Source organism: Salvia splendens, unplaced genomic scaffold (assembly GCF_004379255.2).
Source record: "Salvia splendens isolate huo1 unplaced genomic scaffold, SspV2 ctg270, whole genome shotgun sequence".
Classification (NCBI taxonomy): Eukaryota; Viridiplantae; Streptophyta; class Magnoliopsida; order Lamiales; family Lamiaceae; genus Salvia; species Salvia splendens.
The window spans coordinates 14,590-37,146 of record NW_024598909.1 but is presented as its reverse complement, the minus strand read 5'-3'; the positions used below and the strand labels follow the sequence as shown (position 1 = coordinate 37,146).

The 22,557-nt window shown below is 40.6% G+C and overlaps 2 protein-coding genes, 1 long non-coding RNA gene and 1 other non-coding gene across 4 annotated transcripts; 2 read left to right on the top strand and 2 right to left on the bottom strand.

Moving 5' to 3' along the window:
• Window positions 1-172: 172 nt before the first annotated feature.
• LOC121789534 lies at window positions 173-1,186 on the top strand. Its single transcript, XR_006048061.1, has 2 exons — window positions 173-780; window positions 883-1,186. It is a non-coding gene; the product is annotated as an uncharacterized LOC121789534 (long non-coding RNA).
• A 265-nt stretch (window positions 1,187-1,451) lies between these two features.
• Window positions 1,452-4,046, bottom strand: LOC121789535 (probable inactive receptor kinase At4g23740). Its single transcript, XM_042187974.1, has 3 exons — window positions 3,862-4,046; window positions 2,347-3,620; window positions 1,452-2,236 (listed from the first exon to the last, which is right to left on the bottom strand). Exons 2-3 carry the CDS (start codon window positions 3,557-3,559, stop codon window positions 1,584-1,586), a joined length of 1,866 nt encoding a protein of 621 aa, XP_042043908.1. The 5' UTR covers window positions 3,560-3,620; window positions 3,862-4,046; the 3' UTR covers window positions 1,452-1,583.
• An 11,986-nt stretch (window positions 4,047-16,032) lies between these two features.
• LOC121789536 lies at window positions 16,033-16,228 on the top strand. The gene has a single exon (XR_006048062.1). It is a non-coding gene; the product is annotated as a U2 spliceosomal RNA (small nuclear RNA).
• Window positions 16,229-16,627: 399 nt separating this feature from the next.
• Window positions 16,628-20,938, bottom strand: LOC121789532 (plastidial pyruvate kinase 2-like). Its single transcript, XM_042187971.1, has 12 exons — window positions 20,544-20,938; window positions 19,818-20,105; window positions 19,204-19,369; window positions 18,969-19,103; window positions 18,752-18,862; window positions 18,526-18,614; window positions 18,228-18,290; window positions 17,976-18,151; window positions 17,611-17,713; window positions 17,380-17,528; window positions 17,162-17,270; window positions 16,628-16,965 (listed from the first exon to the last, which is right to left on the bottom strand). Exons 1-12 carry the CDS (start codon window positions 20,763-20,765, stop codon window positions 16,858-16,860), a joined length of 1,719 nt encoding a protein of 572 aa, XP_042043905.1. The 5' UTR covers window positions 20,766-20,938; the 3' UTR covers window positions 16,628-16,857.
• Window positions 20,939-22,557: the final 1,619 nt, after the last annotated feature.

The window sequence follows — 22,557 nt, the reverse complement described above, 5'->3', positions numbered from 1 at the left end:
CATAGATAAAGATCAACAAATTAGACATAAACATAATGGTGTTTGTTACAATTGTGAGTTACTGATGATCGTATGTAGGGCAACTGAGTAATAGGGGTTTCTTTTGATAGTTGCTATCATTATATGGCAACAAAAGAATGTGTTGTAATTGTTCAGGTAGCTATTATTTCTTGTTATCAACATAGTAGAAACAGATTAGATCTTTTACACACTTGGAATAGTACTCTTGTAAGGTGTTGGAGACTCCCTTCTATTTATACTCTTCTGTTTTACTTCCCCAACATTGAGGATAATCATCATTCTTTCGACTTGAGATGTACTTGCTACTGCTCTGCAGCACCGGTTTGCTGTTATCTTGCTACACTTGGACTTTAGTAATAAGTTAACAAACCATAACATTTACGCTTAATAGACAGATAGTGGGTTATGTGGGCAATGGGTTACAGGCTTTGAAATATGAGTTTTCTTATAGGGCACTAGTGCCATGCGTAGCGTAACACAAAACAAACTTGTCTGCTCCCTAGAGTAAGACACATTGCTCCATTTTAGTCATTTTTACATTAAGCCTATCTAATATCTTTGTTTTGAGGATCGTACGATTGGTTATGTGCTCTAAAACATGTAGATAAACTCCATATGCACTATAAAAGAAAGATCAAATGATAGAGCTTCTAGTTGCTCTTGAGCATCGCCTAACTGTATTTGATTTCAATGCCTGCAGATTTGAGTACAATGCAGCTGCAGAAGTAGTGAAGGAAGTCCAGTTTGAGGAAGTAGAAGGTTTGTTTCAAATTTACATGTCTTCAATTTTATGCAGTAGACTTGATGTTGTATATGCTTTGATTCTGCTCACATTTTGATGATTTCCTTGCACTATCTTAGGTGGTGTTAAAACAAGAATTGTTCAGAGATGAATTGCCCATACAACGTCGATATCTGGTACTTGTAGGAAGTATGTTTGGTGTAGCAGAGTCGTAAGTTGCGATCACAGAGTCACGATCAATTGGCCTTACCGAATTGTTTCATGTATCTTGTTTGATTTTGAGCAAAATGTTTCCTCTGCTTACTGACAAGCAAGAGATGCAGAACTTACTGTGGGTATATATATATATAGTAGATCAACATGTAAAATTAGGATGCTTATTATTTGTTGTATCTAAAGTAATTTGATCGACTATTGAATTCCCCCCCTGTGCGCATTGCACAAACTTTGTCACTTTTGAAATTTGTTGCTGTATTTTATGTACTCCTTGGTATGATTGCAAAAGTACTAAGAGTAGTATTTAGCTTATAAATCAATACTATTATTTTTTTTTACTTTCTCCCATTCCCTATGTAAAATCAAGAAGTATGAGAGAGTACATAAACAAACATTGAAAAACTTATATAGATGAACCTTGCTTTGCATTTCTGCACTGAATCGACAATTCTCTGGGCACCGAATTGTAAAAGAAAATCAATAATACAAACTAAGTAATGACCTGTAACTTAGCGCAAGCAGTGGTGAAATGATAAGTTAAGAATTAAAGAACAATAGTAGTGAAAGAATAAAAAAGTGGTTAAAGAAGTTTACAAGCAAGAATCTAATCACGATTGGAAGGTGATCCGATCTGCGTGAGAGGCGGCGTTGGAGCCGGAGTTGAAGCTGGAGATCTTGTTCCAGCAGATTGAGTGCTACTTCTTCCTCTAATGTCCTCCAGTAACCTCACCACGTCTTCGATTTTCGGTCTCTGGGCTGCCACTCTGGCCACGCAGGCCATGCCTATTTGCAGCATCGCCACCATCTCTTCCTCTATATTCGGATACCTCAGCAGCTCCACGTCGAACACCTCACCCGTCCATTCCTCCCTAACAACAGAATGAACCCATCTCACGAGATGGACCGCCTCCTCCCCAGCAACCGGAGACTTCCCAGTCAGAAGCTCGAGCAGGACTACTCCAAAGCTGTAGACATCAGACGCCTGCGACGCCTTCCTAGTGTCCGTGACCTCTGGTGCTCGGTACCCAGCACTCCGCGTTGCTGGCGCCGCAACCGGGCTCATCACCGTTGCTAACCCGAGATCAGACACACTGCCGAAATGCTTGGGGTTTAGAAAGATGTTGGAGGCCTTCACATTCCCATGAACAAGCTTCCCACTATTCTGCGTGTGGATGCACGCGATCCCCCTCGCTGCGCCCGTTGCAATCCTGAGGCGCGTTTCCCAGTCTAGAGGAACGCGGTTGCCACCTCTCCTCGCTGATGATCATAACAACACATCAAAGATTAATAATCGCTAACCTTAAGGGGAAGTTCGGCAGGGAAGATAAACACACATTTTAGGCCAAAATAGATGAGTTAAATCATACCGTGTAGCAAAGAGGAGGCACTGCCTTGATTGTAATAGTCGTAAACCATAAGCTTTTCGTCCTTGGAATAGTAGTAAGCTCTCAAAGTAGCCACATTCTCATGCTTGATGCTTCCGGCAATCTCCATCTGCTGCTCGAACTCCTTCCTCCCCACGACGACCTCCTTCAATCTCTTCACCGCAATGATGGTGGCATCCTCCAAAGCCGCCTTATACGTCGTCCCAAACGTGCCCTTCCCGAGCACCTCGGCAGACGCCCTCAACAGATCCTCGAGGTCGAATGCAAGATTGCTCCCTTCAAAAAACACAAGCTTGCTATTCCCATCCGGAGTCATCTTCTTCACCGGCTTCTCTTTCTTTACAGTGGTTAAGATCTCACCATCCTCGTCTCCCTTTCTGTTGGTTACGATCAACAGAAGGGCGATCGACACAAACGCCAACACACAACTACCGATGATGATTCCCAACACGGCAGTCTCACTAAACTTGGATGAATGCCTCATCGGCGGCAGAGGAAGTGGAGACGGAGACGGAGATGGAGTCTGAACCGGAGTCGACAAGTTGTTGCCGGAGAATGATGAACTCGGGAATCTCGAGAGTGATCGAGGCAGGACGCCGGTGAGATTGTTGTTGGACAAGTCGAGAAACTGCAGACTGGGGAGATTGATGTCAGGAACATCTCCAGATAAAGAGTTATTAGCGAGATTCAAAAGAGTGAGATGAGTCAAATTCACAAACGAAGACGGGATGCTTCCGTTGAAATCATTCTCCGATAAATTCAACACCGTCAGATTCTTCCAGAGCGACAAATCCGACGGCAAGGGACCTTCAAAACCGTTGCTCTGGAGATGAAGACCGATCAAATCGGGAAGCTGCAGAAGATCAGCAGGGAAGGAGCCAGTGAGGCCGTTGGATCTCAAACTCAGGATTTGAAGATGAGATAAACGGCTGAGCGTGTTGGAAGGGATGACGCCTTTGAGTCCGACGCCGGGTAATCGGACGGCTATCACGCTTGAACTATCACGGCTGCAGGTGATTCCAGTCCAGCTACTGCAAGCAGAGGTGGTGTTATCCCAATTCAGCTTCCGTGAGTGGTTAACGCTGTCTAAGAAATCAAGCAGAGCCCGTTTGTCGTCAACGGGCTCCGTTGATGCAGGCGACCACATAGTAGCGCAGTAGACCAGAATTGCTGAGAGGATGAACCTGAGGCCCATTTTTTATGCCAGACAAACCTCAAACTCAAATACTACTAGTGTGGATGTATATCTGCCATGGCTGTAAATTTCGGAGAAAAAAGAAAAAAAATTCAATGTGTTAGCCGTTATTTTGAATATTCTAAATAACGTTAGGTCAACCAACCAAAATCCAAAAGAAAACAAGTAACGTGTGTGTATTTCTAATTTCTCTCTAATTAAACTGATTATCATAACCAATACTATGAAAAATCATGTATGGAATGGAACTGAAGAATTTGAATAAAACAGTAGAAAGAGAGAAATAAAATAGTAGTCCTAACCTGCAAGGCAGAAGAGAGCAGGGAGGTTTATTACGCAACAACCGAGAATTGATCAGAATGTAATGAAAGCGGCGGTTGCAGAAATTAAGTCCACCAAAATAAAAAGTAAAAAACAGAGAGATGGGAGATTAAGGAAGAGAGAAGTTGGTTGAGGGTAGGGAAGGAAGTGGTGGGGGGACCGAGCAATAAATGGTGGCATTAAATAAAGAAAGGAATTGTTGGCATATAGATAGAGTCGTAGTAGTTTACAGATATGAGTGCAGTTGTGGTGCTAAAATGGGGCGCCAAGAGTGGGGGCAGCACGTGCTCGCCAAACTAACGACTTCAACTGCCCAATGTACTACTAATATGGAAATATGACTAGGGCCGGAGAAAAATATCGAAAAAATGATATATCGCTCGTATCGTATTGAAAAATATCGAAAAATTATCGGATTTTCGATATATCGTAATTTTCGATACGAAACAATACCGTATCGTAAGTTTTCGATACGATAACGATATGAATTTCCTTATATCGCGATATATCGTTTTATATCGAATATACGATATATATCGATATTTTCGATATATCGAATTTCGGTACGATATATCGAAATATCGATACGATAACGATATAGATATCCTCCATATCGAAAGTTCGATATATCGAAATTCGATATATCGAAACTTTCGATACGATAACGATATGAAATTCTTTCATATCGATATTTCGATACGATATACGATACAACGTTTTCGATACGATATATCGTATCGACCCACCCCTAAATATGACACAGCTCACGTAAACTGCACCGCAGCACTCTCATATTATAGTGCAGATCTTTATTTGGGTTGTGGAGGTTGTCTCTAGGGTCGAAATGCTCTATATATACGCAATTTTACTAGAAAATGTATGTTTATCCTTATCTATTCAACCAATACTAGTTCGGTCCTTTTATAAGAAAACCCGAATCAAGGTTATGCAACAGTAAATTACCACTAGTATAGTTACTTTTAAATTTGACAAGCAAGGCTGAATATGTGCTATCTTCAAGTATAACAACGATGCCTTAATGAATGTGGTTCCTAAAATAACTGAATTTAGAGTACAAGTTACTCAATGAGGCCCTGTCCTCCCCAATAATTAATTTCTTTTTTCTACAAATATAAAATATCATTATCACTACGTGTTTACTTTTCTACATAATATTAATTAAACATTATGGTCAATATCACGTAAGATCGATAACTATTATGAATATTTTGCGTACGTGAACCAAGCGCACACATGTACACATGGCCATACTTATATTTAAATATCAATTCATATATGGCTGTATACCATGCCATTTTTTTTATATTATGCCTAGTTGTAAGACACATCATATCAATATTTTAATTGATGTTCAAGATTAATTTCTGCTACTTAAGTAAATTTTATACTATGTATTTATAAAATTCCACGACAGTTATTTTCATGCACACTAGTAATTGATTAACTTTTCCACAAGCACCGCCTCAATATTTCACCTGCTGCATGACGTTGGGGTCCCCTTACACTTACTATCAAAGCTATTAGAAGCTGTTAAAATTTACAAGAAAAAAGTATAGCAACGAGCAAGGTTTGACTTCTCCGGTGGTAAAAATATTTTAAATGTTAGTATTACATGATTAAATTAATGAAGAAATGTGAGTGTAGATCATTGTAGAATATATATGACGAGTAAGATCACCTATTTAATGAGACAATAACATTATCCTGCACATTAAATCATCAACTTTAAGAAAAATTGCAATAAACTACCACGTTCGGATGAAATAAATTAACAATAACATGCAACGACTTTCCCGCCACTTCCAACCCATGTGCTTTTATCATCCACGCCCAGACCCACTCATATCATATCGATACATTAGTAAAACTCCATGCCCGGATCGTTTCCGACCCTAATCTGTGCTCCGACGTGTCCCTGGCTATGAAGCTGATGCGGAGAGAAATAGTGTCATTTGAAATGTCATGATTAGAAGTTATGTGAGTAATCATTGCATGTTACCGTTGGAAAATACCCGTTTTGGGGTGCACATGCATTCTCCTCCTGTCTACTGGTAATGGTCTTGTTGCCATGTATTGTGTCTTGGAACTCTTTGGTGAAGCACTAGAGGTGTGTCAAGAAATAAAGTTATTAGTTGTGCAGGATGATGCATATAGTCTCTCTCTGGTTGTGACTATCGAAAATGTCATGCTTGTGATTCAATATGGCTTGGAAGGAGTTAGTGGTATGAAATGTGATGATTTCCATCTATACAAATAATGTTTTGTCTAATGACGCAGTTGGTCTCTACTAAGGGGGATAGAAGCTGATTTGATTACCAGAGCTAGGGTTCTTCCGGCTTGTGGAGATCTTTCTGCTCTGTCACTATGAAAGTGAATACTTAGCTTCTACGTTGAATTCAAGGGCTGAAATCTAATTTGTCAAGTGGAGAATGGCTTGATCAATATGTATGCTGATAGGGCAAATCTCACCGAAAATCATCTCCAATATTTTAGCATATCTTTTATTTTAGTTAATTATCTTTATGCATTTTCTAAATCTTTTGTAATCTTTAATTTTAATTATGTTTCTTGATTAACAAGACATATGTTAGGGTTTAGAATTCTATATAATAGAATTCTATTGTATTTTGATTCATTGAGAAATAATAAACAAATTATTCTCGTTCCGGGTTCTGGCGGAAATCGCCCCTAGCACCTTAACTAGAATTTATCTTCCTTTTGATCTCATTATAAACGTGTGTGCTCAATCTCAATAGAACGAGATTCTATCAATTGGTGCTTACATCGATTACTCTTCCTCCATCAAAATTGATCTCTCAAAATCCCTCAAACCCACGTCAAATCTCTCCCAAAATCACTCAAAAACTCAAGCCACATTATCTTCAATCGTCCATTTTTCTACACATCACAAAATCACGCTCATACCAATCTCAAATCACACTATTTATTGTCTCAATCTCTCTCCAAATTGTTTCCCCAATCCACTTTCGCCAGATTCTCGATGAACTATGGAATCACAACAACACGCTCTCGAGATTCTCATGGACTTACGCTGTCTAGTTGCTGCTCACGGCGATTTCTAGCCAAGTTCGGACAGCATACCGAGGAGGCTCCGGAAAGCCTTGCCGAGCGCTCACCTCCACATCAGCCGTGGAATACTCGGCCGCCGGATCAGCAGCCAGTCACGGGACCTCAGCGGTGCTGGTCTCTTCCGCCATCGGTCACAACCGCACAGCTGGGTATCAAACCCGAGGCACAACCACGCCTCCGCCTCGAGCCACCACGTTTCAACGGAGAGAATGCCTCAGGTTGGATCCGTAAGATCCAAACGTACGATAACCACCACTACACACCGCTAGATGATCGTCTTTATCTTACACAATATTTATTCGATCACCCAGCATCGGATTGGAGGGAATATTGGGAGGTAACTAACAAAGGTAAGAGTTGGGATGATTTCTTGTTGGCCGTAGAGAAGCAGTTCGATCCCAAATTTTACAAACCAGACGTGGCGACTGGCCGGGACCAGCGGAAGCCCAACCGCAAAACGGCGTGCCTAGTTGCGAATCAGGAGCTCGATCATCAGCCACCGCATTGTAAAGAGGAGGTCTCACAAGTAAGTGTCAATCAATTTGGTGTTCTACCTGTGACTGTGATTGTTTCTCGCAATAATTTGGCTAATGAGAGTGGTTCCAATTCAATTATTAGCGATGGGTGTATGGGCATGAATACCTTGTACGTGGATAGTGTCACTAAGGAGCACAACAGATGTAATAGAGACTATATTTCCGTTGATATAAATCCCATAGATGATAGTCTCATTGACCAAGCTTGTAGCAAGGCTTTGAATATTAATAATGGAGTCATCGGCGCCGACGATATTGAGGAGCAGTCCACGCAGGTTCAAGCTCTTGCTGAGACTGATTTCTGCACCGAATTTCTTGATTCAGTCAACCCCCAGGTTCTGGCTGATTCACAACCCCTGCTGTCACGAGGTTGTTCAAAGGATCCACTAGAAGAAGCAACTAACAAGGGAGTGTCAACAGATTTAACTGATCATATCATAGAGAAGTTTGAATATGTTCCTGCCCTTTTGCTTTCGGTGGCTCTTCGCCTTCAAAAGAGCTTCACGTGGATACCTTGCACGCCTCTATCGGAGTCCAGATGAGGGAGATATGACCATTTTACGGAAGCCGCGCGTTGCAAAGCCGAGTCACCCGACCGGGTGACTTAAGAAGCATTCACCCGACCGGGTGGAAGTGCAGAAGGCGTGAGGAGGTCAGAGCCGAATCACCCGACCGGGTGACTTAACACACTTAAGTTCACCCGACCGGGTAGAGTGACGCATGACAGATTTTGTGGGTCTTTTTCTTGGAATTTGGCCTTCAACTATAAATAAGACTTTATCTCATTTTCTTCTCTGATTGATTAATGAATTAAGATATCTCCTTTGTGAGTTTTTCCTTTTTGAGGATTGTATCCAATTCCTTCCTTGAAGGTTGCTTGTTTCAATTCCATAGATTGATTCAAGTAGAGGTATGCATCAATGGAGTGTATCCATTGAGTAGTGGAGCCAAGGGGTAATAGTAGAGCTAATGAAAGTTGCCTAGGGTTGTCTCCATCCTTTTGGTTAAGGTCCTATGATTGTAGCTCTTTTATCTCATCATTATGCACATGCTTTTCTTTTCTAATCTACCATCATTTCTAGTTTAGATTCAATTTTTGTGGTTGGATCTCTTTTTATCCTCTTGTTTTATTGAGAAATTGAAAATCAATCACACAAAAATATCTAGATCAAGCATCATAAAAGAGGTAATTTCTTGGGAAATGGATCTTAAATTACTTGGATCCCTATCATTTGGTATCTAGAGCTTAGTACCCACTAGGTGTTTAATCTATTGTTTCTTTGAGTTTTCTTTTATTCCTTGTTTTGCTCTGTTTTTGTTGAAATGATCGGATTGATCAAATGTGCTTAGATTAAGCTGAAATTTGGTATGTATGATCTATGTTATAACTAAAATTTGGTATGTATGATCTATGTTATGTGACCTAGCTTCCTGAAAAAGTTCATCAAAAAATTCCTCCATTTGCCTAGTTAACTGTGGGGATTAACATCATTGCCCTGTTTTGGCATAGTTGGGGAAAACCATACAAATTATATCCAATTTTTAGATCTGACTATATATGAATATTTTTCCCTAGATCCAGACTTGATTGTGAATCTATCCACCAAAATTCATCCAAATTGAGAGTGGGGATCAATACCAAAAAAATTCATAAAGATCAGCCAAACTTCAGCAAAAAGCTTCATCCAATGTCTTGTTTTCTTTGATGTGTGTGTTTACCTTAGACCTAGTTTCCTTGCTTTCATATGTTTAATCATTATTACTTTGGTATTTACTACTTGGTGTCTATATTTTCTTGAGGCGTATACCTTGATTGAATTATCCGGGCGCCAACAAGGGAGAATTGGATCGAGAGAGTGTGATACTAGCCCCACTATATTCTAAACCTACCGAGTGACATTGGTGAGTGACTTGGGGGTGGGATACTACATTGGGGTGAGTTAGCTTCTTAAATCTCTCTTTCTTATTTCACTAATTTCTAAGACTAGTTCCTAGTCTTTGTCATTGTGCTTGTAGGTACATTAGATGCCGCCCATCACTCGATCCAACAAGATGGGGGACATCCACGAGGATGGAGGTGATAAGGGGGCAAGCTCGAGTGAGATTGTACCCGGGAGTGACTATATGGGCATGATAGTGAAGATGATGGCGGAGTTCACGGGCGAGCTTAAAGAGGCCCAAGCCCGGATAGATGCAAGCCTCAATGCACACTATGAAGATTTAAGTATGATGCGAGAGGAGATGAGGGAAGAGAAAACACATGGGGATGCCAATCACAATGTCCTTTTTCAAGAGCTCAACACATTGAAAGCGGGTCATCCATCAAGGACCCCTACTCCAAGAAGTGGATCTATACATATTCACGTGCCGGAGGGGCACAATGGGAGAGAAGGGAATTATGAGTGGCAATATTGTGAGGAGCATGGTTGGGGAAATCGTTTTGGATGAGGATATGGGAAGAATGAGAGATTTGGTATGGGCAACCAACGAGGGAAAGTTGAGCCCTATGGGGATAGATTTAGAGGTGACTACGAATCAAGGTACCATGAAGATGGACTTGATAGGGAACGTGGCGGGAAACAAGCTCCAATGTCTCATGGAGAGTGACATTCTAGGAGTGTTAGAGATAATGTTAGCCATAAGGGGTTTGAGAGACCAATTGAAGAGGAAGTCCCATATAGAGCTCCTTTGAGACCTACCCATCGACATGGTGGTGTTGACACAAACCAAATGGGTACCCCATCAAGTCATTTGACTATATCATCATCTTTCCATTTCTCACATGAGCCTCTTGTTGTGTATGGAAATGTCCCCTCTTCGATGAGCTTAAACCAAATTAGTAGAGAGAGAGAACGAGAGAGAGAAGACTTGAGAGTGAAAGTGAGTCTAAAAAGCCAAGAGAGATTGATAAAAGACAAGAGTGTGAGGTGCAAAAGTCAAGAGAGAGTGGTGGGGGTGAGAGAAAAGAAACATATCAAAAGAGAGAAAAACCACAAGCACAAGTGAGTATAGGGTGTTTGTTAGATCCTAAGACCAATCTTGGGTGGACACCAAATGAGCCTTTACCTCTTGCCCTTGGTGAGCAAAATAAGTTTTTACCCACTAACACTTCTTGTATGTCTTCTTGTGTTGATGACTTTGTAGTGAGTAAAGTTGAGGACATGGAAGTGAAGCATCAAGTTGCACATAGCTTGGAAACTACGCCCCGAAGAAGGATCAAGAGGAACGAGGGCAAGTGGATGAACTCCTTGCCCAAGATTCAAGTGCACTATCCGTATATACTTGTGATGATTCATTGAGTGTGATTACATTAGAGAAGTCCCTTCGTGTTGATAGATTTGTTATTGATGATTTGTGTAAAAAGTGGACTCATGAGTTTGAATCTTTGAATGCTAAATCTACCTTTGCACCATATGTTGATCCTTTTTGGTTAAATACAAGCATTGATGGACGTGACATTTCTCTTGTGGAATCTAACTTGAATGTTGGGGTGACTTCTTCTCATACTAAGATGCCTAAGATTTTATTTGTTAGTAATTTTGAGCTTCATGAATATGTCGATGAGAATAGTAGAGCCAAGAGAAGTGAAAATGTTGATTGCTTTAGAACTTGGTGTTTACTATGTCTTCATTGCAAAATGGTAAGACCCTTCAATGGGATTGGGATTTTCTATGGCCGTTTTGTAAATTATTTTTTCACTCACATGTCTCTTGTAGATTGTGTTGTGATTAATGGCACATGGATACATTGTTCCCATAGTTGTGGTTGTGTTCTAAAATTGTTGGAGCAATTATGTGGGGCTTAGACCATCCGCAATGGGCGGACGATGGCACGCCCGATGACACGCATCGTCCGCGCCATTCATCGTCCGCCCCCACTGTGGGTGTGTGGCATAGGCAGCGGACGATAGTCGCGGCCTATGCTTCGGGCGCGACTTAAACCGCGGACGATGGCCATCGTCCGCGCCATCGTCCGCTCCATTGCGGACGTCGCGGACGATGGTCGCGGACAATGGCCATCGTCCGCGACATCGTCCGCCCCATTGTGAAGGTCGCGGACGATGGCACGCGGTTTCGTTTTTTTATAAATAGTGTTCATTTGTAATATTTCATTTCACACGATTTCATCTTCGAAACTTACATTTACATAATTACTACGAAATGGATTCAAGCCCCAATAGCCCTACGTTTAACGGAGAGGCGCATTGGCCGGGTACAGAACCCGGCGATTATCGTTCGTTCGGCGACAACACCCATTACGATCCCGATTTCAGTACGAAATCGTATGGGTTGTCTGATATGGAGCCGTCGCCGCACCGCCCAACCGCATCGGCCGATCCCGTCCCCGCAGCGACCGGTGCCGTCAAGGGGAAGGCGAAGCGGAACCGACAGCGGGCGTAGAAGTTGTCGCCTCCCGGTGACTGCAATGAGTACGCCCCCGGCCGTACGAACTACACCAGCGACGAAACTCTCACTTTGGCCCGGTGTTGGGTAGATATATCGGAAGATCCGATATTCGCCAACAACCAGAGACAGACCGCGTACTGGGAGCGCATCGCAGACCTCTACAATTCGGTCAAGCCGTCGACCGCGTACAAGCTCAAGCGTGAGCAACTCCGCAAGCACTGGGATCAAATCAAGAAGCAAGTGAACTTGTACTCGGCGGAGTTCGAGAAGTGCGCGCGATCACAGGGGAGCGGCGAGAGCGTGCACGACGTGCGCTCTAAAGCGATGTTGTCGTACCGGTCGATGTTCGGCGAGTTCAAGCACGAGGCCATCTGGGCACTCTTGAGGGAGAAGCAGAAGTTCCAAGGTGGAATTCTGCACACTGGTGCGCCGAAGAGGACGAAGGTCACCGAAGCTGGTGACTACACGAGCAGCGGCAGCGGCACTAACCCAGTTGACCTCAACCGGACGTACGTGGATGAAGGGAGTTCCGGCACACCGGTGTCCTCCCGGCATCAAGGCTGCGAAGGCCAAGGGGAAGGCGACCGCGACGTCATCGTCGACCGCTGCAACCCCTGATCCGGACCCGGATGAGCTCCCAACGCAGACGTCCACAGCGTTTGCGTCGTTAGCTACAGCGTCAATGGCAAGGACGATGTTGCAGACGCACAAGGCCCTCAAGAAGTGCACCGACCCCGAACAAGCCGAGTATCTCCGTGCATTACTCGATGAGTTGCGTCGGAAGTTGGGAATTGGCCCGACTTAGTTTTTTTCTTTTTTTAGTTGAATGGTGTAATTTTTTTTATTAAAACTTCGCCGCTTGTTATTTAGTCGTTTTTTTTACTCGTTACGTGTTATTTGAAAACAGTTAAATTAATTAAACAAAACAACAAAATGATGATGTAGCGCGTCATAGGGAGCGCCTTAGGGCGCCCCACTGCAGGTGGAGAAGGAGGAGGATAAAAATACTGACGTGGCGCGCCATAGGGCACGCCTTAGGGCGCACCTTAGGGCGCCCCACTGCTGATGGTCTTATTTGGAAAAGTTTCTCATGATACTTGATATTGCTTTTTAAAAGTGTCACATGCATAGTGTTGTGTTTTGTCTCCATTTTGTGCATAGTGGTTTATGGACACATTGCTCCCTTATCTTTGATAATCTCTTGAAATTGTTGGGGCAATAGAATGAAATCCATTTGATGAACTTGGTTTGTTGGTTGATACACCTTCTTGCAAACTTGATGTGAGTTGTGATGAACATACTCTATGTGCTGAATATGGGCTTGTCAATTTATGGAATAGCTCTCATTCGAGCAAGAATGATGTATCAATGACTCCTTATGATATTTTGTTACTTAATCTTGAGAATATAAATCTAGTGAATAGACCTTGTTTGGTTACTTTTGAATATACACACTATGATGATCCTTTTTTGTGTATGCCTAGTCTTGTTGAGAATGTCAAATCTTTTGTGAAGATGTTCAAGAGTTTGGGCATAACTAGTATGGGGATGATCAGGCCAAATGGAAATAAAGTGCTTGGGGACTATGTGACTTGGCATGTTAATTGCTTTTATTGCATGTCAATCAAGCCTTTCAATGGAGTTGGGATGTTTCATGGACTTTTTGTTAAGAATTTTATATCTAATGGTTTTGGTTTTGTTTGGGACTACATTGTGAATGAATGCCTAGTCTTATGCGCACCCACACCTAGTATCTATTTTGTGAGGTTATTTGAGTATTGGTATGAAGGATATCTTGATAAATTCATCTTGATTCCTTATGGGTGGGATTTGGGCAAGAAAGAATTCATGTTTTTGTGTTTTCACACTTATTGTGACTTGGCCTTAAGCTTAATGGAACATGAATTTGGAGGTCCATACAAGGTCTTTGGTGTAGTATTGTCTCTTATAGCCGTTAGTGGTCCTAATCCTTTTCATCATACTTTGATATTTGATTTACTCTCGTTCCATTTTATAGGTGTGCGAAATCAGGATTTGAGGGCAAATCCTTTCCAAGGAGGGGAGGACGATATGACCACGAGTACTAGACGTCAAGGGTATTCACTTCGGCGTGAGCCATGGATTGATTGAGGCCCAAGGATGAAAAAGAAGACATGCCAAGGATCCAACAAAGCTAGAGAACCTCCCGAGGATGCGAGGAATAGAGAAGGCCCAGATTTGAGGACAAATCCTTTCCAAGAAGGGGGAGGATGATACGACCATGGAAGCCGTGCATCAAAGTTCGTATCTGCAGCTGGCTTCAATCTGTATTTTGCCTATATATATGGCGTCCAAAAGCTCTGAAAATTCCACCAATTTCTTCGCCTTCGAAAGAGCTTCGCGTGGGTACCTTGCACGCCTCCATCGGGGTCCAGATGAGGGAGATATGACCATTTTACGGAAGTCACGCTTTGCAGAGCCGAGTCGTGACTTAAGAAGCATTTACCCGACCGGGTGGAAGTGCAGAAGGCGTGAAGAGGTTAGAGCCGAATCACTCGACCGGGTGACATAACACACTTAAGTTCACCCGACCGGGTAGAGTGACACAAGACAGATTTTGTGGGCATTTTTCTTGGAATTTGGCCTTCAACTATAAATAGGACTTTATCTCATTTTCTTCTTTGGTTGATTAATGAATTAAGATATCTCCTTTGTGAGTTTTTCCTCTTTGAGAATTGTATCCAATTCCTTCCTTGAAGGTTGCTTGTTTCAATTTCATAGATTGGTTCAAGTAGAGGTATGCATCAATGGAGTGTATCCATTGAGTAGTGGAGCCAATGGATGATAGAGCTAATGAAAGTTGCCTAGGGTTATCTCCATCATTTTGGTTAAGGTCCTATGATTGTAGCTCTTTTATCTTATCATTATACACATGCTTTCCTTTTCTAATCTACCATCCTTTCTAGTTTAGATTCAATTTTTGTTGTTGGGTCTCTTTTTATCCTCTTGTTTTATTGAGAAATTGAAAATCAATCACACAAAAATATCTAGATCAAGCATCATAAAAGGGTAATTTTTTTGGGAAATGGATCTTAAATTACTTGGATCCCCATCACCTATGCTCACATTAAGCAGTTGCCGGTGGAGCCCAGTGATAGGGTATTGGGAGGTCTACTCAATGCTTGTCATGTTTGTAATATCATGGATATTAAGGTGATAGCATCTGATCATCTATTCCAATTGGCTACACATCAATCTTGTTATCAAACATCAATGTCGAAGCTGGGAGATGGAAGGGTGTAACTTTGGTTCAATACCCATTGTGAGTAATGTTGAGCTTCGCGATCAAGTCCACACTTTTTGTTGCTGTGTAGGAGATAAAATGAAGGAAGCCTCTACCATTGCAACTGCTTCTCCCTCCCAAAAAGCTTCCTCAATTCACTGCCACACGAGTTGCTTCTTCAAAAATCACCCCCATACTGGGTGCTCTCAGTGAACAATCCTAGCCAAAACTCTGTCTAAAAATTTGTATTTCATCCCTCAATCTCACCACTTTCTACATTTTGTTGTCATAGGCATCTCTAAATATGCTCTACTATCGAATTTTCATGTAGTTATTCAGTTTGATCTTCTCCTTTGAAAGATTTCAATTAATAAAGAAATTATTAACAAGGTATTAGCAAAACTGTGTACATGAGGCCTGGGCCGTGAACTTGTTCAAAACATCATGCTTCTGCATGTCATCACTGCATTTGTTTTTTCCCGGTACTCAAACTTAGACAAGTCCATTTTTCAATTCATTACCAGGGAAACTTGGTTGCAAACAAGAAGAGTGTACAAACAATGAACTTACAGGAAACTGAACCAAAAAGAACCCAGACCAAGAAGGTGTAGAAGAAAAGGACTTGTGAAGCAGATAAATGAAATCCCAATGTGTTTGATAGTGTTTTGTGAACTTTCTCAATATAGACGCTAAGCACTGCAGAAGAAATAAATAAAGAAAAGGGAACCGCGAAGATGGAGCTTTGAGTTTGTTGGAATTATCCCACATCGAATTAGCTACTATAGTTTTACAGATGAAGACGACTATAAAATAAGAAGGGCTTGGGCTTGTAAGCTCATACCTTTCTCGGCCTTTTGGCTAAGATCAAGTGTAGTATCTGTTCTTATCAGTTTAATATCTGATATGTGGGTCATTGGCCCACACGATATTAAATTTATTTTTTGAGGGGGAAAGTCCATTAAGGTAGCTTGCTACCTGGGCTTTCGCGTGTCGCCTTTGTGTTGCACTATTGCATAGGCCCGGCGCACCCCACCAGTTCCAGTTGAAGTATTTGTTTTAGGAAAATAATGAGTCCGAGCTAAATTTATTTTTTTGAAGGGGAAAGTCCATTAAGTAGCTTACAAAGCCCAAGCTAAATTTATTTTTTTGAGGGTGAAATCTCATTTCGCGTATCGCCTTTGCGAACTTTTTTGCTTTGGCAAGTCTTTACATGGACAACTATGTCTGGTTTGATTATAATTAAACAATATTGAGATTAGAGAAGTATTGGTTGGTCTCAGTCTACTCTGCATATTTCATTTGATTTATCAACATACATGATTTGTGTGGCGTATTTTAAATCGCTTTCCCCAACACTAAATCTAAATTATTTCTTTGCCGAAGGCGCCAGTTTCTTTTCTGGTTCCTCGTAATTGGAGAGTATCACGATAGATTCAAACAAAACTTCCTGCAACTCTTCACTGCTACAATAGTAATACAGATAACAATTCCCAGCTTAAAGTCACATGGAAAATGTTTCCATGGAACAGAGAAAAAGGCAAAATAGACATATAAACTCCCAATGATATGAGCTAGCTGAATAGCAGTTGCTTCATCAAGTTTACCCGTGATTCCTCCAGTTAGATCCTTGCTAAGATGAATCTTCAATCTCCTCTTTCCTCACTACACCTTCCTAACCTGAATATTATGGGTGGATTGGAACCGCCATATCGGCTGTTTGCCACTTTGTACAAGAGCAATCTCCTCACCCTGTTTCACCATTCCTTGCTTCTGTAGGAGATAAAAAGTAGGACAAGACGTGTTATCCTTTTCGTATGCTACTAAAGAGGAACCGAAAGACCTAGAATTTAATAATGATGCAAGACCAAGATAAATGTAAAATCTACGAAATTTATGAACTTATGATGGCTTTCGTTGAACAACTTAAGAAGTTAAAAGTCAAGCCAAAGAACAGATGAAACTCTACCTGCAGTAAATCCAATGCATTTGCAAATGTCTCGTCAGCATCTTCCAAGAAGTCTATGTGTATGGGGCAAACCCCCTGGTACAAAGCCAATCTCTGTTGTATTCTCTTACTGTAACAGAAAAAACGATGAAAATTGAGTTATGGCTGCAATCCTCAATGCTATATATATATATATATATCATCTAACATTATGTTCCAAATACAATGATGTGACTCACTCATTTGTGAAAGCATAAATTGTGCCAGAAGGCCGGTAATGGCTAAGTAGAACTGCCATGAAGCCTGTCCTAGTGAAGACGACAATTGAAGTTCCGAGTGTGTTTGCCATCATCGTCGCATGGAATGCAAACATTTCGCTCATATGATTCTGCAAAATAATGATTAACAATAAAAGACATTGACTATATAGTCAACATTTTGTAAGCAATTTAAGAAGTAACTAGACTGACCTTGAAGGCTAATCCTAGATTCGGAGGAGTTTCTGCACCAACTATAGTAGCCTCAGTCCTCAACGAGACTGTGTGCATGACCTTGACAGCTTTTAGAGGGAACCTTTTAAGGATAAAGTGTATCCAAGAATGAGATTGGCAGTGGTGTGCTTGGGGCAGGAGAGTTCATGTTTTCTTTGATTCCGATTCTAATATTATTACATGAGTTTTTATTTATTGGTTACCGTTATCCTTTAATATAAGTCTCTAATATATAATACAGAAATACAACTAATTTAATCATGCAAAGCAAATGATAATAACTACGTTCATAATATATGGGTGAATGAATGGTCTAATATCATAATCAATGAAAAATTACTTACTTCCCATGCGCAGTTTCTCCTGAAAGCATAACTGCATCGGCACCTTCCCTAACTGCAATAGCGATATCCGAAACCTCTGCTCGTGTAGGAGTAGGATGTACAATCATGCTTTCAAGCATATTTGTTGCCACTATGACTGCTTTTCCCATACTTTGACAGATCCTTATAATTTCTTCCTGCAGTTGAAATAAATTGATTTTGTAACATATTGCTATAATGGCCTGATTTTGTACAGAAGACCTCATGAGTTACCTGCAATAAAGGGACTTCTTCAATTGGCAACTCGGCACCAAGGTCTCCTCTGGCAACCATAGCCTAAAAATACAAAAAAAAAACTATTGTCTTTATCCCACACAGTATGATTCTTTAGTTTACCAGAGTGACTTTCCACATTAAACATACATATTTAAAGGGGTAATAATTGCCAAACAGCAAGAATCCAAATTACAATAAAATTCTTTGAAATATTTGCACAAGTGTAACTTCCACAAAATTCAAAAATTGGTTGCATCATCGTTCCCAAAGCAATTGAGCCATTATATTCCATTACCCCATCGGATGCAGTTATGATTGAATGTAAGTTTGGTATGGAATCTGCACTTTCAATTTTCACAATGACGTGAATGTCTGCACCAGCATCTGCGGAAGAGGTTGGAGGGGGGGGGGGGGGGCAGGTAGGAGAGAGAAATCTTATTATTTCAGAAATACAACTGACTTTCAGAAATACCATCTTATTGTTATATGGTCAATTCTCTGACCAAGAGCTCGAAATTTACTTTTGAGATAGTTCTTTAGTTCATGGACCACAGCAGCATCCTTGACAAACGACACAGCATAAAAGTCAACTTTGTTGTCGACTCCAAATTTAATATCATCCCAGTCTTTGTCTGTAGGATTAGTGCCAGAAGATTATTACTTAGGGGATAAAATCGAACATGATACATGGCAATCACAAGCAATATAATAACAGATATATGTGCTATTTTATCTAACCAGTAATCGATGGAAGTGTTGCACTTTTTCCCCGAACATTAAGATGTCGCCGAGATTTAAGTTCTCCTCCATCGACGACTTCACATTTCACTGAATCTTCAGTTTTCGATTTCACTAAGAATGACATCATACCACCTGTATAATCAAGCAGTGGCCAACGTCAGCTTAAGAGTTCATAGATAGCCTAATATGTCAATCACAATAAAGCAATTATACAAAAAACACAATAATGTACCATCAACGAGAAGCATGTCCCCATCTTCTACATCATTAACAAAATCATCATAGTTCACACTAACACAATCTGCAGTCCCAACTCCTCTTTGAATTGTAAATGTAAATTCCTGACCCGGCACCAAATTAATTGGTTGGGGTAAATCACCACTTCTTACCTCAGGACCCTGCAAGCAGAACTCAGATGGTCTTAATAACACGTCAGTAAAAGTAACAAACAAAGTGAGAATATAATCGACCTTGAGGGCATCTCCAAAAAAAGGACCTTCAGACAGTATTAATTCAAAACTTTCTTTTTCATGACTTATTACTTAGCATGGTGACATGCCTGTTAAATGTTCAAAGATGTAATCGTTGCTAAAGAAAACGAGAAAGGGCGTCTAAAATTAGCCCTACTTTTTGAAGATTCCGGCTGTATAATTATTTGCCTATTAGATTCTTAATAGTTAAGGTATTTATCGTTAGGGGACTGACATGTATAGTAGTCTGCTAGCTTTCAATCAATAAAACTCCGCAAGTGACTGATAACTTGACAAAGCTGTAATTAGAACAAACAAAATAAATTCATTCTTACCACGCTAGGGAAGTTTTGAAAGCAAAAGGAAGAGAACTTGCCTTGGTGTCAAGCATGATGGCAATAACATTGTCCTTCACTTGGGAATTATATTCTTTAACCAAATCAATGACTTTCTGGTGTGATGCATGGTCTCCATGGGACATATTAAGACGAGCAACATTCATACCGGCCTCAGCCAGCTTCCATATCATTTCCTTAGTGTCAGTCGAGGGGCCAATTGTGCAAACAATCTTTGTCTTGCGTCTAACCATGGGCTTAGACCACACTCCCACAGATGTGTCACCGAGTTGGGGAATCAGCTGAGAATACCGATTTTGCACTGCAGCCTAGTCAAGGAAATAAATTAAATGGAAAAACTATAACATCTCCAATAATGAAGCAACACATAGTCTTCAACATAGCATAAGCAGATTTAACTAAATCAATTTAATGAAACAGATTTCTACCAGCGGAAAACAATACTCCACTTCTTTCGATCAATATCCCAAAATCTGGAACAGAGAATTCCAAACTAAGTTTAAGGCAACAAGGAGTAGCTTCCGACTTTCCACCGAGTAAATTAAGTTAAGCACTCAAGTTTCTTAACTACAAGTACAAGTGATGGCGGATCGCATAAATTTAACACATTCCACAAGTCCACGATGCTTCAAAATTACTTGCGGAGGCTTACTATTAGAGGAAGAAGGGAAGCAAGAAACGAGCATTCACCTTGAAATGAATTCAGCATTTAAAACAGCAACACAAACTAAAACATGAGAACAAACCTTGGTAAGATCTTCAGGAGACATCGGAATCACTTCCGTAGCAGATCTCCTCGCCACGACGGGCGAGCTGGCATGCACGGCTCGGCGACGGTTCCTCCTCTCAGTTTGAGCCAAAACCTTAGCTTTGAAGCCACAACCCGGCTTCAGCTTGTCCACGCAGCTCTGTGTAGGATTCGCCAGCAATGAAGCATGAATCGACCGCGTCGCCACCACTTGCGCCATGGTAGCAAAAAACTCGAAGAGAGAGACAGAGAGGGGGTATTTCTGGAGAGAGAAGAGTGAGTTTGAGGCAATGTAAGCGAGAAACGAGTATAAATCGAGAGAGAGATTGGAAAAATCGCCTATAAATTTGGAGGTTGTGTGGGGGTTGGTCTCGTTTGTATCGAAAATCGAAGAAAGAGAAAAATGGTGGCTACTTGAAACTCTCTGTCGAAACAGTTAGGGAGAAGGGGTTAAACCGGGATTTCACTTAAAAAATGGTGGCTAATGCGGCTTCGACGGTGTCGTTTCATCTGATCGTACCGACCGCGGGCCAGAATGTGCTTTAAGGCCATCCACTACGTTGTCACTACCGTCCCTTAAACTACTATTTGAGGGCTCTACTGTCATTTTTTACTCCATCCCTTAACTAAGGGACGGAACCTGCAACGCTCTGTCCCTTAAATTACTATTCATTCAATTTCATTTTTTTATTATTTTTTCCAACAAATTCAATTAAAAAAACGCACTTCATTAAAATTAAAATAACATTACAACTTAAAATTCAAAAAAATAGAAAAAGACATAATTAAAATCCTAAAAAAATAAAAATGACATAATTTAAAAAAATAGAAAAAGACATAATTAAAATTCTACATCGAAAGTGGAACATAAAACATTCAAAAATGTCTCTATAAAAGAGAAACAACCAAGAATGAGTTTATTCCACATCGAAATTTGAACATAAAACATTCAAGGGTGTCTCTATAAAAGAGAAACAACCAAAAATGAGTTTGTCCCACAATGAAAGTGGAACATAAAACATTCAAGGATATCTCTATAAAAGAGAAACAGCCAAGGATGAGTTTGTCCCACATCGAAATTGGAACATAAAACATTCAAGGATGTCTCTATAAAAGAGAAACAACCAAGATTGAGTTTGTCCCACATCGAAAGTGGAATATAAAACATTCAAGGATGTCTCTATAAAAGAGAAACAATCAAGAATGGTTTCATAAATTCGCAAGCCCATCAAATATATATTGTGTTCATTTATCTGTAAAAATTGTTTTTAAATATAAAAAACAATTTTTATAAATAAAAAATATTTTTAAAAAATTCATTTTAAAAAATGAATTATTGCGTCAGCGTGACGAAACCCACTCGCGGGCCGGCGAGTGGGCGTCACGCATGGCCTGGGAGCTCGCCACGTCACCTCCGCGCGTGGCGAGACGTCGCGAAGTGACAGGCTAAGGGACGGGCTGGGGATGGAACGTCGTGCTGCAACACGTCCTACCGCGGTTCCGTCCCTCTGTGACGGAAGGCGGGACGGTGACGGAATGCGCAGTGGATGCTCTAAGGGCCCATAAACAAAATCCAAAGACCCATAGACCATCTACCGTCTACACTAAAATAAAAAATGAAATACTAAGAAAATAGCTTCAGTGCTTTAAAACTAATTTTATTTTTTTTATTTTTGAGTAAATATGCTTATTTATAGATTTATACTAAAATAAACTAAATTTATTTTTAAAAACTTTTATGAATAAAACCGTCCACGAATAGGAGTTTCATAGTTTTAAAAAATGTTAAGAAATGTTAGAGAAAAAAATTAATGATGTATAGATCCCACTTATATATACTTCATCCGTCCCATAAATATATGGATAATGAGTATAACACGAAAATTAAGACAAAATTGGTAAAGTAAGAAAGAGATATGAGAATGGTACGATAAAGTAAAAGAGAGGATGAGAATGATAGTTAAAGCAATGTTAGTGAATAGTGAAACCTATACTATTAAATTGATATAACT